Source organism: Zonotrichia leucophrys, chromosome 2, assembly GCF_028769735.1.
Source record: "Zonotrichia leucophrys gambelii isolate GWCS_2022_RI chromosome 2, RI_Zleu_2.0, whole genome shotgun sequence".
Lineage (NCBI taxonomy): Eukaryota > Metazoa > Chordata > Aves > Passeriformes > Passerellidae > Zonotrichia > Zonotrichia leucophrys.
In genome coordinates this window covers 87,036,957-87,051,512 of record NC_088171.1, presented here as the reverse complement: position 1 = coordinate 87,051,512, position 14,556 = coordinate 87,036,957, and the positions used below count along the sequence as shown (strand labels likewise).

The following is a 14,556-nucleotide window of genomic DNA, read 5'->3' as shown; positions in this document are numbered from 1 at the left end:
GTTCTCAGAAACTTGAGAGAACATATTCTGATGGTTAACTTTTCTTGGAAAGTCATTGCCCTGCCTCAGCTTGACTGTCTGCATTTAGTGAGTTGCACAAAATATCTGGATCTAGTTAGTTGTTGCTGGATTTTTCTGCAAGGAGAATGAAGTACTGAGGTAAAATGTGTAATCAAGCAGTATGAATTTACTAATGAAATTTTAAAATTCAACTGATGAATTTGTGGAATTTGTACACCAGTATGCAAGTCACTGATGTGCTAAACTCTCATCTTAACAGGAAGATCTGCAAATGTGAGAGATGAGCTTTTGGCTGATTTAGCTATTCAGTTTAACTGGTTTAGTGAAAGTTAAGAAAGAACTGGAAGTGTAAATGAAACAGGAAATTATTTTTTTCTTTTAAATAGGTCCTTTGGTATTAAGACACTTGCTCTTCAGAACTCAGAAAAACATGCTGCACACAACTATATTCTGATAGGGTTTTTAAAATTGTTTTAGTTATGTGGAACACCCATTGTTAAATCACTTTCTGTCTAAGTGAACCTGTGTACTCATTGCTACACACTTAACAAAAGTTGCTGTAATAGCCCAGATAATAATAGCACGCTGAATGTATAAAATTAAGCCCAAATAATTACTTTATTGTATACCATAATTTTAAGTTAATTACCCCCTGGAAGGCACAAATTCTAGTTGAAAAGGTTATGCAATTGCAAGTCAGCAGTTTGATGCAGGTTCCAGCCATACCTTCTGAAGAGGCAGAGATGCAAAGCAGACTGCTTGCTCAGCTTAGCCTGTGGCCCATCTGCTCATGATCTGCTGGAACATACTTACTCCATCAATTTTCACTGGATGAATGGCTGGCTGGCAACTTCTAGGGTTTTATAGCTCAACTGGCCATCAAGGAGAGTTTGGTTAAAAGAAAGCACCCCTGTGATGGCAGGAGGATGGGAGGATTTTCTCTGCTAAATGCTCCTGTGTGAATGCAACTACTGCAATCGCTTCAGGTACTTGAAAATGAAAGTTTCTCAAGGAGGATGTGGTGCTTGTTCCCTGTTAGCACTAAATGCAGATCAGCAAAAAGCCTCATTTATTAGTAATACATATTTAAGTCATAGTGCTTCAGCAAGGATGGAAGGCTCAGGACGTTTTTTTTTAATTTTCATTTTATTCTTTACATGTCTGTTTACTCTCTGCCTAAGGTTTAATTACGCTGCGCTATCCTAGATGCAAATTAAAGATAATTTGAAGCTAGGCTTGTTTCTTGGGGATTTGGTGTCTTTATTTTAAAATACTTTCTATTCCTCTGTTTAGATCTTAAATTGCTATTATTTAAATTAAAACTTTTGCTGAATTTGTAAAGCAGTAATATATTTAAATTCAGTATTTGAGCATTTCTGCTTGGGAGAAAAGTGAATGGTACTTGTAAAGAGAAGTGTAACTTTTTAAAAACTGTTCTGATTTTTTAATGTATTTGATTTAAAACCCTAAATAATTCAAGGGTCTGAATTCCTTTTCTCCCATTTTTCCTCTTCAGTTTTATCATTTTTTTGATATTTAAATTTCTTTGGGTTTAGGATGTGTAGTGTTACTGTTTTGAGTACTAATGTTAAACTTCAAAGTGTAATTTTGTTGCATAAAAATAACATTAGTACAAACAAGAGAAATTGTTTCTAAACTGTTGCTGCCAATGTCATTCTGTCAAAATAAAAATGTGGAAATAGATGTAAAGCTACACTTTTACTTTAATTGAACCTTTGCTGCTCTGGGACATTATTTATCACAGAATCACAGAATAAGCTGAGTTGGAAGGGTCCCATCAGGGTAATTGAGCCCACCTCTGGCCCTGCATAGGACACCCTAAGAGTCTCCCCGTGTGCTTGGCACTCTTGTTCAGTGACTTCTTGAACTCTGTCAGGCTGCTGCTGTGACCGCTTCCCTGGGGAGCCTGTCCCAGTGCCCCAACACTCTCTGGATGGAAAACCTTTTCTAATATCAAACCTAAACCTCCTCAGACACAGCTTCAGGCCATTCCTTTGGGCCCTGTCACTGTCACCACAGAGAAGAGATCAGTGCCTGCCCCTCCTCTTCCCCTCGTGAAGAAGTTGCAAACTGCAATGAGGTCTGCCCTCATTATATCCCAGATTTTTTTGCACATGCAGGCTTTCCCGGAAAAGTTGAATTTTCCTTTTACAGGAACTTTATAAAGTCAATTATGATGTAATGGTGGATAGAAATAAATCCTTATTGGTTTTTTACATGAATTCTGGTGTGTAAGAGAAGCACTTAACTATTTCTGTTAAACTCCCAAATGTGAAGATTTGTTTTCACTTTCAAAACCTGGTGGGTTTAGGACTGTTCTAAATGATTGCACTCCTACAGTGCAAATTAATTTATAAACAAACAAAAACAAGCTTAAAAGGAGTTAGTAACATTTTATTTTTTCAAAGTTCCAGAACCCATGCAAAAACCACATGAAGGACCTGGAGAGATGGGGAAGCCTGTGGTCATTCCAAAAGAGGAGCAAGAGAAAATGAAAGAAATGTTTAAAATAAATCAATTTAATTTAATGGCAAGTGAAATGATTGCACTCAACAGATCTTTACCTGATGTCAGGTTAGAAGGGTAAGTACTTTCTCTTGTATTTAAAAATGTACTCTCTTTAAATGACGAATGTGTGAAGACTAAGCCAAAAGAACAGTACAGGTCTCTAAGATATTACCGTTCGAGGAAACAGTTGGAGGATTTCCTGTTTATAAGATACTTATTAGTAAAATAAGATGGACCTACAGGAACCAGTTTTCTTCAGTGTTATTTAACTTTGAATCTGATTACAAGTATGAAGCCTATTCAGGGAATGGAAATTAATTTGGCTGAAGGAAAGTTAACTTAAGCATTGGCATTTCAGGAGAAAATCACTTGTTTGAAAAATTCATGCATTGCTTGTAATAAGGCAGACTAAAATCCTGCATTATATAAAATAAAAGAGATTGGGTGATGAGAGAAATACTTCAAAAATTTTCTTACCTAATGAAATGTGCAAAGGCTCATTTAGATTGCATTACAATGTTTTCTAATATCCATCTGGTTTGGTTTTGATCTTGCCTCTAGAATATTGATCCTTTCAGAGCTATTTGAGTCATAAGTAATTAAAAAGAAAATTGTAGCCTTGTTTTAACAAAAAATAAGATTGCTTTACTCTCCTGGGACTATGACAGGATAGATGATGACCCCCCCCACCTCAACCCCTCTTCTTTATGAAAGGGGCATTCGGGTTGAATAAAACTTATGAAACAAAATTTTCCTAATTATCTACATTATCTTCTTGCAAGAACAATTTCTTTAGAAGCTCTGCTTTGCTGCTGTATATACAAGGCCTAGCTCCTGGATGAATTGTTTTCATCTCTTCTGTCAGAAGATAATATTAGCAGAATGAGATGAAGCTCTTGCTGCTTTTCATTTTTAATGAGTGATAAAGAACTGGTTTGTAGGTGCCTTCATTTGTTGTGATGAAAGTGATTCTATGAGTTCCTGGTAGGGCTGGTGTTCTTGATGCATTGCTGGTGTTCCTAATAATGAAGGCATATTTTTCAAAATATGATTTCACTAGATTGAAATAATGTATTTTAATTTTTAATAGATTTTCAAATATGAAAACGTACTTTTGTGGCTCTAAAAAGTTGACTTAATTGTAACCTTTGTGAGGTCTAGACTTTGAATTAGACAAAAATGTAAAAAAAAATTGTTATAAATTATTAAAAAATTATTACCTAGGCATAACTCAAGTTTGCAGGCAATTGAAATTGCTATTTCAAAATCCAGTTTAGTGAAATAGAAATTTTTGTCTTTCACATTTGGCTATGCTCTGCAGTTATTGTGTTTCACAGTGAGACATGTGCTATAAGTTTTGTAGTGTTGCATTTGCTTCTCTTTTCCATTTTTTTTCTGTGTACAATACTCTCACTATACTCAGTGTGTGAAAGTGGAATCTTAGTATAAAATTTTAGGTATAGCCTCAGGACAGAGTTGGTCTTTTCTGTTCTTGTAAGTTCCTGCCAAAAATTTAACATTTATGTGTGTGTGCATTTTTAGTATTTTTGAGAGAAAAATGCTTCCCAAAAATCTCTTCCATTTGTCATCTTTTCAACGTGTACTTTATAAGGTCATGGTAATTGAGAAGTCATGGAGAATGCTAACCTTTCTCTGTCAAATTTGAGAACAATACTGTGTTTACAATGCAAGGGTGTCTTAATCTGTATGTGTGGCTCAGTATTACGCTTTGAGAACGCTGTAACCATTTTCAGAATTGTGAACACTATAAATACACTCTGGTGTTGTGTGTATGTCTGATGAAACTATTTATCTGATTAGTCAAAATACTCCAAAGTCAGAAACACTCTGTGCTGCATTAGTGGAATTTCTTCTGTTATAATTTGTTCTATCTATGTCCCTGGTAATATGGAAATAGTTTGTGGAGAAGGAGAATGGATAATTTTTAATCATTCCTTACCACATTTATGTGCCTACAGCACAGCTGCCAGTAGCACTTTCAATCAAGGTTTTGAAAAAGCAGGATATGTTCAAAGGCACGCTTAGCTGTTCAAGCATGTAATTATTTTCTTCACAAGTTTTGTGGGTTGCTTCCTTTAATGTGGTGTGGCGGGAAGAAGTGATTATTTCAAGTCCTCTAATTCTCCAGCATGTCAGTTTTTCTGAAGTACAGAAGCCTGCAGAGGTTTTGCCTAGCAGTTAATCATTGGAAAGTTGGTGGAATTAAGAGTGCCAGGACCAATTTGCCACACATATTTAATGGGAATGGCATGACATGTCAGCTCGAGAGCAGTTTTTGAAGTAGAGTGCTTCATCCTTCAATTAGTTTCTAGTTCTGCCAAACCCCTATCACCTGTGCAAAAACAAGTGTTTTGGTCCTAGGAGTGCTCCTAGGATTATCTCCGCAGTTGGTCCACTCTGGGCACCCTGTTTCTGTTTTGGCCAAGAAATTTTGTTGCTTTACTAGAAGAACAAAAATGTGAGCTTCTTTAATAACTTCTAGGCACTTCTCCAGCTAAGGGAACTCCTCAGTACAAGACGTCTACAGAAATTGGCATCTCTGCTCTGCCAAGTGTGCCCCAGCTGTATTTACAGGTTTATATCTATTTTTATTATTTGGCACAAAATTACTGCACACAGACACCTATAAAACCATTGATATGTGCCTGAATTGCTGGTCACTTTGTGTCTGTAACCAGGAACATTGCTCTACTTCTCTTTATCCCAGCTGAGTGTGATTTGCTCAACAGAAAAAGCTAAACCAGAACAATTTTTTTTAGCCTGGATACTTCCCTGAATCTGGACTGGGACACGTTAGTATAACAAACTAATATGATGGACAAGGCTGCAACCTCTGGAGGAAAGCTGTTGCAGGTGAAGAAGCAGCTGTGCATACCAGATTGGTTTGAAGTTGTTAATAGAATTATTCTTGCAAGCATGTCTTATTTCTAGCCTGTGAATCAATCATCAAAGTGGGAGTTGGTTCACAGTTGCCAGGAAAATATGCAGCTGTAGGTTTGACATGACAGCAGAGAGTAGAAGATGGATGATCAGGAACACTGGTGTCTTGCCTTGATTTTGCTGAAGATGAGGGAGGCAATGAATAAAATAGGTGCCAGTGAGTAAAGTACATGTTCAGCTGTGGCTGTGTGCCTTAGATTGATGTTCAGGCAGGAAAGTGGGGAGGTTGAAAGTATGAAATTTGCACATGTTGTATGACTTGGTTTGGCTCTCAGTGCTGTTGGAGGTAAATTCAGAAACTGCTTTGCAAAATGAAGAATAAGTATTGTGTTCTAAGGCTGAGCTTTCCAGCCTGAACTCATTAGTTAGCAATTTGTGGAATATATAAAACTTTTAAGTAGATATTTGTTCCCTGTTGTGAGAGTTTAAACCAAATTCTGAGATTTTTTTTCTCTTGGAAAGAGCCGCTTCAAACACTTTTTTTCCAGGCACAAGCAATCAAGTCTTCAAACAATGAAGGCATAGCTGCAGCAGAATGATTTTGTGTTCATGTGGGCTCTGGTCCCCTCTGGAGCTTGTGATGCAGTGCTAGCAGGATGTCATATTTGCAGGTTGATATTTCTTGGATTGGTGATGGGCTTCCCCAAGCAGACCTGCAGCAAGCAGGAATATCCACGCTCCTAGCTGATCCCTCAGCAATCCTTTTTCCAAGGCTGCATGTTCTATACAATATGTCATAAAAGCTTTTCCTTTTTTCCAATTGGTATAATTTTGCCAGAATTAAGGGTATCAGGCATTTTATTATACTTCATTTAGTTCTGCAGAGTGCTTGGATCTTTTAACTATCATTTTCTCAAACTGTTTGTACTTAGGAAGGTAGGTATGCTGATATTTTGAGTGCTATAAGTCATGTTAAGGTGTAATTAGAGTTTTTAGCTAGATGACCCTACATATTTTGAGTCAACTGCATTTAAATCCATACAAATTACAACTTCAGCCACTTCATGGAAAAAAGAAAGGTGCATATCTCTGAGATCTTCATGTTTTACTGGTACATTAATGTTGTCAGATTGTTATTATTGAAGGGTTTTTTTCTGGATCAAACTACCCTTCTCAGTTCCTGCTGGCAAGCTTGCTTCCACAACTGGGAGGAAGTAGACAATTTTCCAAGTTAAAAGCCATTCTTCTCTGTTACGTGTAGGTTGTGGAGTTCATGACCATTATGCTGGTCCTCTCGAGTAAATCTAGTAAAATAGTAATTCTGACTGATTCTGTCATATCTTTGGTTGGAAAGAACAGAATTTAGATTTCAGCACTGTTAATTAGATGATACAATATAATTTTTTTCAGTTACCACAATGTGGATTTCATATCTGTGCTTTAAAAATGTAATGTTAATTTTAAGTATGACATGTGCATGTGAGAATATACTGGAATTCAAAATTTTAGCTTCTCAAAGCAAATTTATTTGCTCTATACTTTAGGTTGCTATAGTTGAATCAAAATATAACACATCCATAAAATTAACACAGTCTTAATGAGAGGAAAATAGCTTGAGTAGAAGTATTCATAGTAAAACAAATGAAGGCACACATGCAAGAGTGTAGTCTTGGGACTCAAGTGTGATATTTCAGGGTTTTTTAAAAGACAGCACTCAAGGTATTTGCTTCTATATCAGGCTTGTGTAAGTGTGCTTTCTACTTAGTTATTTAATAGCTAAGGGGTAGCTAAGAGAATAGCTAAGGGGTAGTTTTATACTACATATAATTTAGTATAAATGTGGACTGCAGATGAAAGATGTTTTCTCATCACTTCTGTTGATACTAATCTGATGATTATGTGGCCTGGGTGTTCACTGACTGGATGGACACCAAAAAGTGGAAGAAAGTATAGTTTGTTGATTCAGCAAACTGAATCCATACACAGCAGCCATATGACTTACTAGATCTGGTGGAAAGGAGGGGATGGGACAAAACTGTAATGGCAAAAGGTAGGTTTATTGCTTTTGGCAGCAGCCCACAGTTGCACTGGATTATGTGGAATGTGGTGGGAAGAAAAGCTTTCTTATAGAACCTGAGCATTAAAATCCCCATAAGGCCATGGGGATTTAAGCTCCATAAATTGTGATATACTTTGTGAACTTTTGGTAATCATTTAGCTCAGGTCATAGTAATGTAAAGACGATAAAAAAAGAGTAAAGTTGTCAGCATAAGTGGTGGGAGACTCAGGAGCTTTTGACTTAAGCTAGAAATCCAGGCTGTTAATTAACCCGGCACCTGTAAAGAAATCTGCTGACCTCATCACCAGCAGTGTAACTTTCAGCAATGTCATGGAAGTCTGAAAGCATGTGAGGTATTAAAGACTTTACCATTCTTTCAAGCAGGAATGTTTTTTCATCAAGCTTTTGTGGTGCCTATAGCTTGTTACTGGCCCCTTGCAGAATCAATGTTTGGAATTGTTCTTGCTCACATTGATTTAGTGAGTTAGCTGAAAGAATTCCCTATAAGCCTTTTCCCTAGAGAAAGCTTAGAGGGGAAAAAAATAGCACTAAAAATCAGCTTACTTCCTGTAAACCATTTTGGTTTTATTTTGGTGGTGGGATGGGGTTGCGCAGTACACACACAGATATATATATATATATATACCCAGATGTATATGTGCACAAACACTTGGCAGTCTCACAGTCTCATTCTTAATTGCAATCTTCTTATTCATGCTCATCCATTTTGGATGAGCTACCGTATCCTGAAATTTATTCAGATTGTTAGGTCAGGTATGGAAAATAATTGGTCTAGAGATCTAGGTTCAATTTCAGTCTCTGAGGACAGAATTGGTTTTGCTTCTGTCAAGAGATGCTTTTCTGTGATCGCTTTCAGGCTAAGGAAAATAGTATTATTTTTGTGAAGTTCTGCTTGAATTCTGTAACCACAATGGTTTTAAGAACCATTTTGGATTTTGTTTTCAGGGTTTAAGAAGATTTCTACTTGACTCATGAGATAATGCGACCTTTCTTATATCCAAATCTTTGAGATCAGAAGAAAGGAAAATTTCATACTCTTGATGTCAGGTAAATTATGTAATACTATTGAAGGCAGATATTAAGCAGGCTGTGTTAAAATGTTTAAATAAGGATAAGGGATTTGCCTGCATCCAGGGCACCTGTTCAGAAAGAATAATTGAAGTTGTGATATGAATTACAGAAAAGAATTCTGAACTACAGAAAAGAATTCTCTTCCTAAAAGGAATTGTTCTTATTTGATTGGAAGAACCAAATTCAGGGTAGTGTGAAGTTTTGTTGCAGCGTTATCTGCAGTGCTTTCTCTTTGTTCAGTTGCAAGTTAAAAGTGTGGTGGTGTGCAAAATCTGAGTAGTGAAATGTGGTTTGGCATGTTTTAACAGCTAGTGATCCCCTATGTCTCAGAAGACTTGCTTTTAGTCCTTTTAGCTGTAGTGCTTCTGTATGAAAATCAGATCTTTATTCAGCTTGATTGCCTTCAATTTAGGAGCTTGGAGTGTCCTTAAAATTTATGGAAAAAGCAGATTTATTAGCACCCCCTCTTATATGTTGTTATGAGGCTGCTGCTTATACTCAATGATCTTTGTGGGTCCCTTCCAACTCAGCACATTCTGTGATTCTGTGATCCAGGAAAGACTAAGTCAGTGTTTACCAGAAAAACACCACATGACTTGAGTCCTGGTGGTTCTTGATGTGTTGTTTTTACATTTTCTCTGACACCCTGCTACAGGGCGTTCTCCCTTGATGGAAATATAGGTCAGTCTCAGCAGCTTCAGGGTGACTCTCAGAGTCTTATTTCAAAACTTGTTTTCACCTGGATTTAAGTAGAGAGGTGGTTTCTTGTTGGGCATAGCTGTGCCTCAGCTCTGTGGTGTTAACTTTATTGCAGGCTATAACTTAAAGCATATGAACAGGTAGGCAATGGAATACTGACATTTTATAGCTCTGCAGTGATATTCATCAGATATCAGTAATTAAACCTGAAGTTTCATGAGGGGAGTTCAGATTTTCTGATTTTGTTTTCTATCGATCTGGAATTAACTTTTGTAACCTCAAAGTAAAATAAATGTGTGGTTTCAAGTCAAAGGATACTGATGCTTACTTTCCAGAGACTCTCAATGTATTTTAATACTGAAATGTGAGTTGTTTGTACTGCATCAGTAATATTAAACAAATTTATTACAGAGGCTGTGCTGTGTAGTATTTCCTCAATACTTCAGCTCTAACCTGATTTTCAGCAAGACTTGGATTATTCCTATGTGTCATTGTCAAATTTAAGTCCTGAGATGCAGTTTATTTATAACTGCAGTTTTTATTTATAACTGTTGTTTGTAGTATCCGAGATGAAAGACTGTATTAAATTTGTAAGATGACTAAACATGCTTCCCTTCCTGCCCCAGTCTGTTGCTGGTTCAGCTTTCAGAAATGCATTGGCACTGTGTTATCGTGCTGCACGTACAAGCACCAATCTGAGCTCCACTGGGATTTCCCAGCTGAGCTGCTCAGTGCACAGGAGACACTTCTACTTGTGTTCCATCTCTGTCCTTTATCAGAGTGCTTTGGGCTCTGTGCACTGGGTTAGAAAACAAGGATTGCATACATGTTTTACTGCTGTTAATGTTTTTGAGCCATTGTAAATTATTGCTCATGGCTTGTTCCTTTGAAAGGCTGGTGGAATAGGGAATAGAACTGGAAAGAAGCAGAGCAAATCATAGCTCAGGTAGTGTCTGACTCTATTAATTTTCATGATTATTGTTTTGAAGAATCCATATTAAAAAAAGTTCCAATGTGTATCTTGTTCTCTTATTTCTCCTCTGTGGAGATTAACAAGTTGGCAACATCAGAAGGGGTAGAAATCTGCCCTGTTGTACTTTAGAAATTTAGCATTTATTTCTAATGCAGACTATAATTATGGCCTCATCTTCCTAGAAAATTATCTGAAATTTATTTCATATTTTGCCTCAGTGAATTAGGTTTTCCTCATTGTGTCTTGCTGCATAAGCATTATGGTAGTGTGTAACTGATTTCCTATAAGATCTCTTCCCTGCTTGTAGCTTTGATTGGGATGTGATTTTATTTTTCAGTCTATGAAAAGGTATTTAAGAACTATCCAAATAGTAAATCCTTATTTTTCTCTTTCAGAAATTATTTAGTATGCCTTTGAAGGGTGTGCAGAGATCACTACTAACATTGTAAATATCTGTCTTTCAAGACTTGCTAACATTAGACACGTAGCACTCAATCTTGGGTTTCAGGAATAATTTCTAAGTAAATTGATCCATGAATGCAATTTTAAAATATTGATAAAATGCCAAGTGCTATTCTGTAATAAGATGGCTGCACAGTTGCAGACTTTTTCTAATGTCATATTTGGAATACTTGTCAAAGACCCAACAGTAAAATGAGAGAGACAGCATGAGGACAGCACAGGTGTTGTCCCAAGTTTCTGGAGTCTCTGCATGCCTGGCTGTGGCCAGAGTGAGTAGTGTTTTTATCTCTGATCGGACACTGAGGGATCAGATAGGGATCAGAAGAATTTCACCTTCTAATGAATTCAATTGGAGCATCTTGTAGGATCATCTCCTAGATTTCTTCTGCCTTTGCAGTAGTGAAGTACATTTGTTCCCTTAGTCCCTCACTGTATGAGAGAAGAGAAGCTTCCAGTTCTGTCAGATGTGGAGAGGGATTGAGTGTTTATGGTTGTGATGTTGTAGAAAGTGCAAAATGAAAAGTTGTCTTCTTTGCCTGCAAGTTTGTGCTGAAGCAACTATTAAACTCTGAGATTTAATGGCTTAATTTTATTTGGACATAATTGCCATACTTGTTGTCTCTTCTGGTTATTTTTGTAATGTCTCCTGTGGACTATTTGTACTCTGGGTTGAAAGAGAATGTAGGAAAGCAGTTTATTCAGAGGCTCTTCAGATGCATTTGAAGTAGCATCAGGTAGTTTTCAAGTGGTTATACTTAGTCCACTGAATAAAATACTCTCTGGTTTTTTGTCTGAACATTTTCCCATGTAAAACCTGCAAAGCTTCTCTATGAAAGATTCAAATTACCTTCACAAAGAGTCACAATAATGAACAAGGCAAACAAAATTCATAGTAGCTTTTAGCCTTTCATTTAAAAAGCTTTTGTAATGGACTTAAAACTTTGGATTCTCGCTGCAGGTGGTCAGGGACAACATGTGTTTATTTTACTGTGATTGGTCTTCTTTAGCAGTGTTACAGATCAATGCTAGGATCTGTCGACCTTTCTTTGCTTTTAGTCCATTAAATTTGATTTCAAGTTATAAAGTATTCTGGCTTCTAACACTGCCCTGTGTTCTTGGGGAGGTGTGGACTAAGTGTGTAATTGTAATGAACTGGGCCAATCTATTCTCATAGAATCATGGAACAGTATGGTTTGGATTGAAAGGAATCTTAAAGATCACCTAGTTCCAGCCCCTCTGCTGTGGACACTTTCTCCTAGACTGGATTGCTGAAAGTCCCATCCAGCCTGGCTGTGAACACTTCCCAGGGTCCACAACCTGGGCAACTTGTTCCAGTGTCTCGTCACCCTCAGAGTAAAGGATTTATTCCTAATACCTAATCTAAACTGGCTCTATTTCAGTTTAAAACCATTCTCCCTTGTCATGTCATTACAGACTCTTGTAAGAAGTCCCTCTCGAGTTCATTTATACCTGCTCTAGGTTCTGGAAGGTGCTATAAGGTCTCTCCAGAACCTTCTCTTCTCCAGGCTGAACAACCCCAGCTCTCTCTGCCTGTCTGCATAGGAGAGGTGCCCTCAGACATCTTTGTGGCTTTCCTCTGGACTTGCTTCAACAAGTGCATGTCCTTCTTATGTTGAGGACCCCAGACCAGAATGCAGTACTCAATATTCTGAATGTGTGATGCAAGATTGCAAAAAGATAAAATTCTGTGAAGAGTAATTATGAGCACCTTACAAAGGCCTGCAGATGCAGAGTCATGTCTTTATAGTGGTGTTTTTGTAAAACAGCTTTAAAAAGCCTGGTACTAAACTTAATTTTTTTTTCTCGCCTCTGATTTTGATGGGGCATTAAAAATCTTTGATAATTTTAATTCTATTTCTTATGTAATTTTCGCCTTCATTTCTGTTGTGGTTTGACCCCGACTGGCAACTAAGCGCCATGCAGCCCCTTGCTCACTGCCCCCACAGTGTGCTGACAGAGAGAATCAGAAGAGTAGAAGTGAAAAAACTCATGGGTTGAGATATTCAGTTTAATCAGGAAAGCAAAAGTCACATGTATGGAAAGGAAGGTGGTACAAGGAACTCCTGCACCACTGACCATGGGCAGGCAGGTGTGCACCCATCTCCAGGGAAGCAGGGCTCCATCACCTGTAACAGAGACTTGGGAATACAAATGCCATTACTCTGTATTTTAACAATCTGAGCTTTTTTTTTTTTTTCTGTCTCTGTATTTAAAATATATGATGTTTTTGGGGAGTTTCCACAATCTAAATAATATATGGAGTCATATTAGTTGAGAGTTTGCATAATCTACAGTGAATGCTGTAGATTAAAGGAAGGATGATGCATTCCATGAGGAGTAGACATTCTCAGCTGCTGTTTGGAGTCTTCATTAAATTGCTGGGGATGGTATGCCTTCCTGATGTTATGCACTCAATTTTAAAACAGTTTGAGGCATGATCCAACAAAAGGAACATAATGTATTAGTAGCTCATTAAAATTCAAATTGTCCTTAATTCATAGCCTGTGTGTCATACCCCTCATGGTTTTATTCTGCTTCTAATGTTGCATAACTTGGTTGAAACTAATGCTTTATTTTAAATTCTATAGTACTCCTTTCTGGGGTAATTTGTTTTCAAATGAAAGACAAAAGAATTCTTAATTTAAATGTTTGTTAATAGAATAAAACATGAGGTTTCCTTAGAACACTAATGTCTAATCATGGGCATCAAGTGTTCTATTTTGTCTTATGTTCTGCAGCAATGTATTCCTGGGGAGGAAGGAGTTACCAATGTTTTTCAAATTCAAAACAGGAGGCTTTATTTGTATGCATTGATAGCAATTTGTACAGATATAGCTAAAAGGTGTATATATATAGAAGGGCAGGTAAAGGGAATATTAAAAACCAGGTCTCATACTTTCAACCCTTTCATTTGTCTTGCCTGCATCAATGAATCCAGAATCATTTCATGCCAAACACTTTGTTTAGAATAACATTCAAAAATGCCCAGCCAGTTTTGGTTTGAAACCACCCTTGTGTTACTCTTGGCAGCCTTTTACACTTTGTTAAACACATGCCATGGGTTAAACCCAGCTAGCAGCCAGTGCAGGGTCACTCCTAAACTCTTACCCCAGGAAGGGCTGAGCAAACTGGAGCAAAATTTCTCTCTCTATTGTCTGGAGGGTGAGAATAGACACACTCCATTTTGGCAAGGTGGAGATTCACCTTCTGCAGGACAGAGCAGGAGGAATGCCGTGCAGCTGGGGAGGAGGGTCCCCAAAAACTCCTGTAAGCCTTCCTGTTAGTGCTAGAAAGCTTCCCCTCAACGACAGATTTCAAATGTTTTGATTTATTTGTGCTTCAGACAGTGCAATGCTGTATAAACATTGTAGGCCCTGATCACTTGGCTCAAGTTTATACCAGCTCATTGATTTGAGCTCAGTAAAATAAAATCTTCTGTAAAACCATGATAAAAGGTAAGGCTGAAGATGAGAGATTTCATACTACAATAGTAGATCCTGTGGCTGTCCCAGCATGATATTCCTGGAGAATGACACATTGTTACTGTTTTTCATAGAGAACTGCTAACAGGCTTCTCTCAACTTTTTTACAAATATTCTTCCAAAAAAGAAGAGGAGCAATTGGTAGATTTGTGTTACTATTGTAGCTGAAGGTCTACAATCAGAAACTTATTTTCTGGTCTAGGGAGCAGTGCAGCAGAAGGAATAAAACATTTTGGGTTTAAAGTAGCAAAGTAGACTGAACAAATGGCAAACATGGCAATAAAATTATTTGGCTTATGATTGAATTTTTCATCTGA

General features: G+C 37.3%; 1 protein-coding gene across 1 annotated transcript in view; it reads left to right on the top strand.

Annotated features, from left to right (window-relative positions):
• GALNT1 (polypeptide N-acetylgalactosaminyltransferase 1) overlaps positions 1-14,556 on the top strand; it is an 86,706-nt gene that overhangs the window by 46,321 nt on the left and 25,829 nt on the right. Inside the window, exon 4 of the mRNA XM_064705598.1 lies at positions 2,451-2,625. Within this exon, the coding sequence (XP_064561668.1) occupies positions 2,451-2,625 (175 nt within the window). The remainder of the gene's footprint in view (positions 1-2,450; positions 2,626-14,556) is intronic.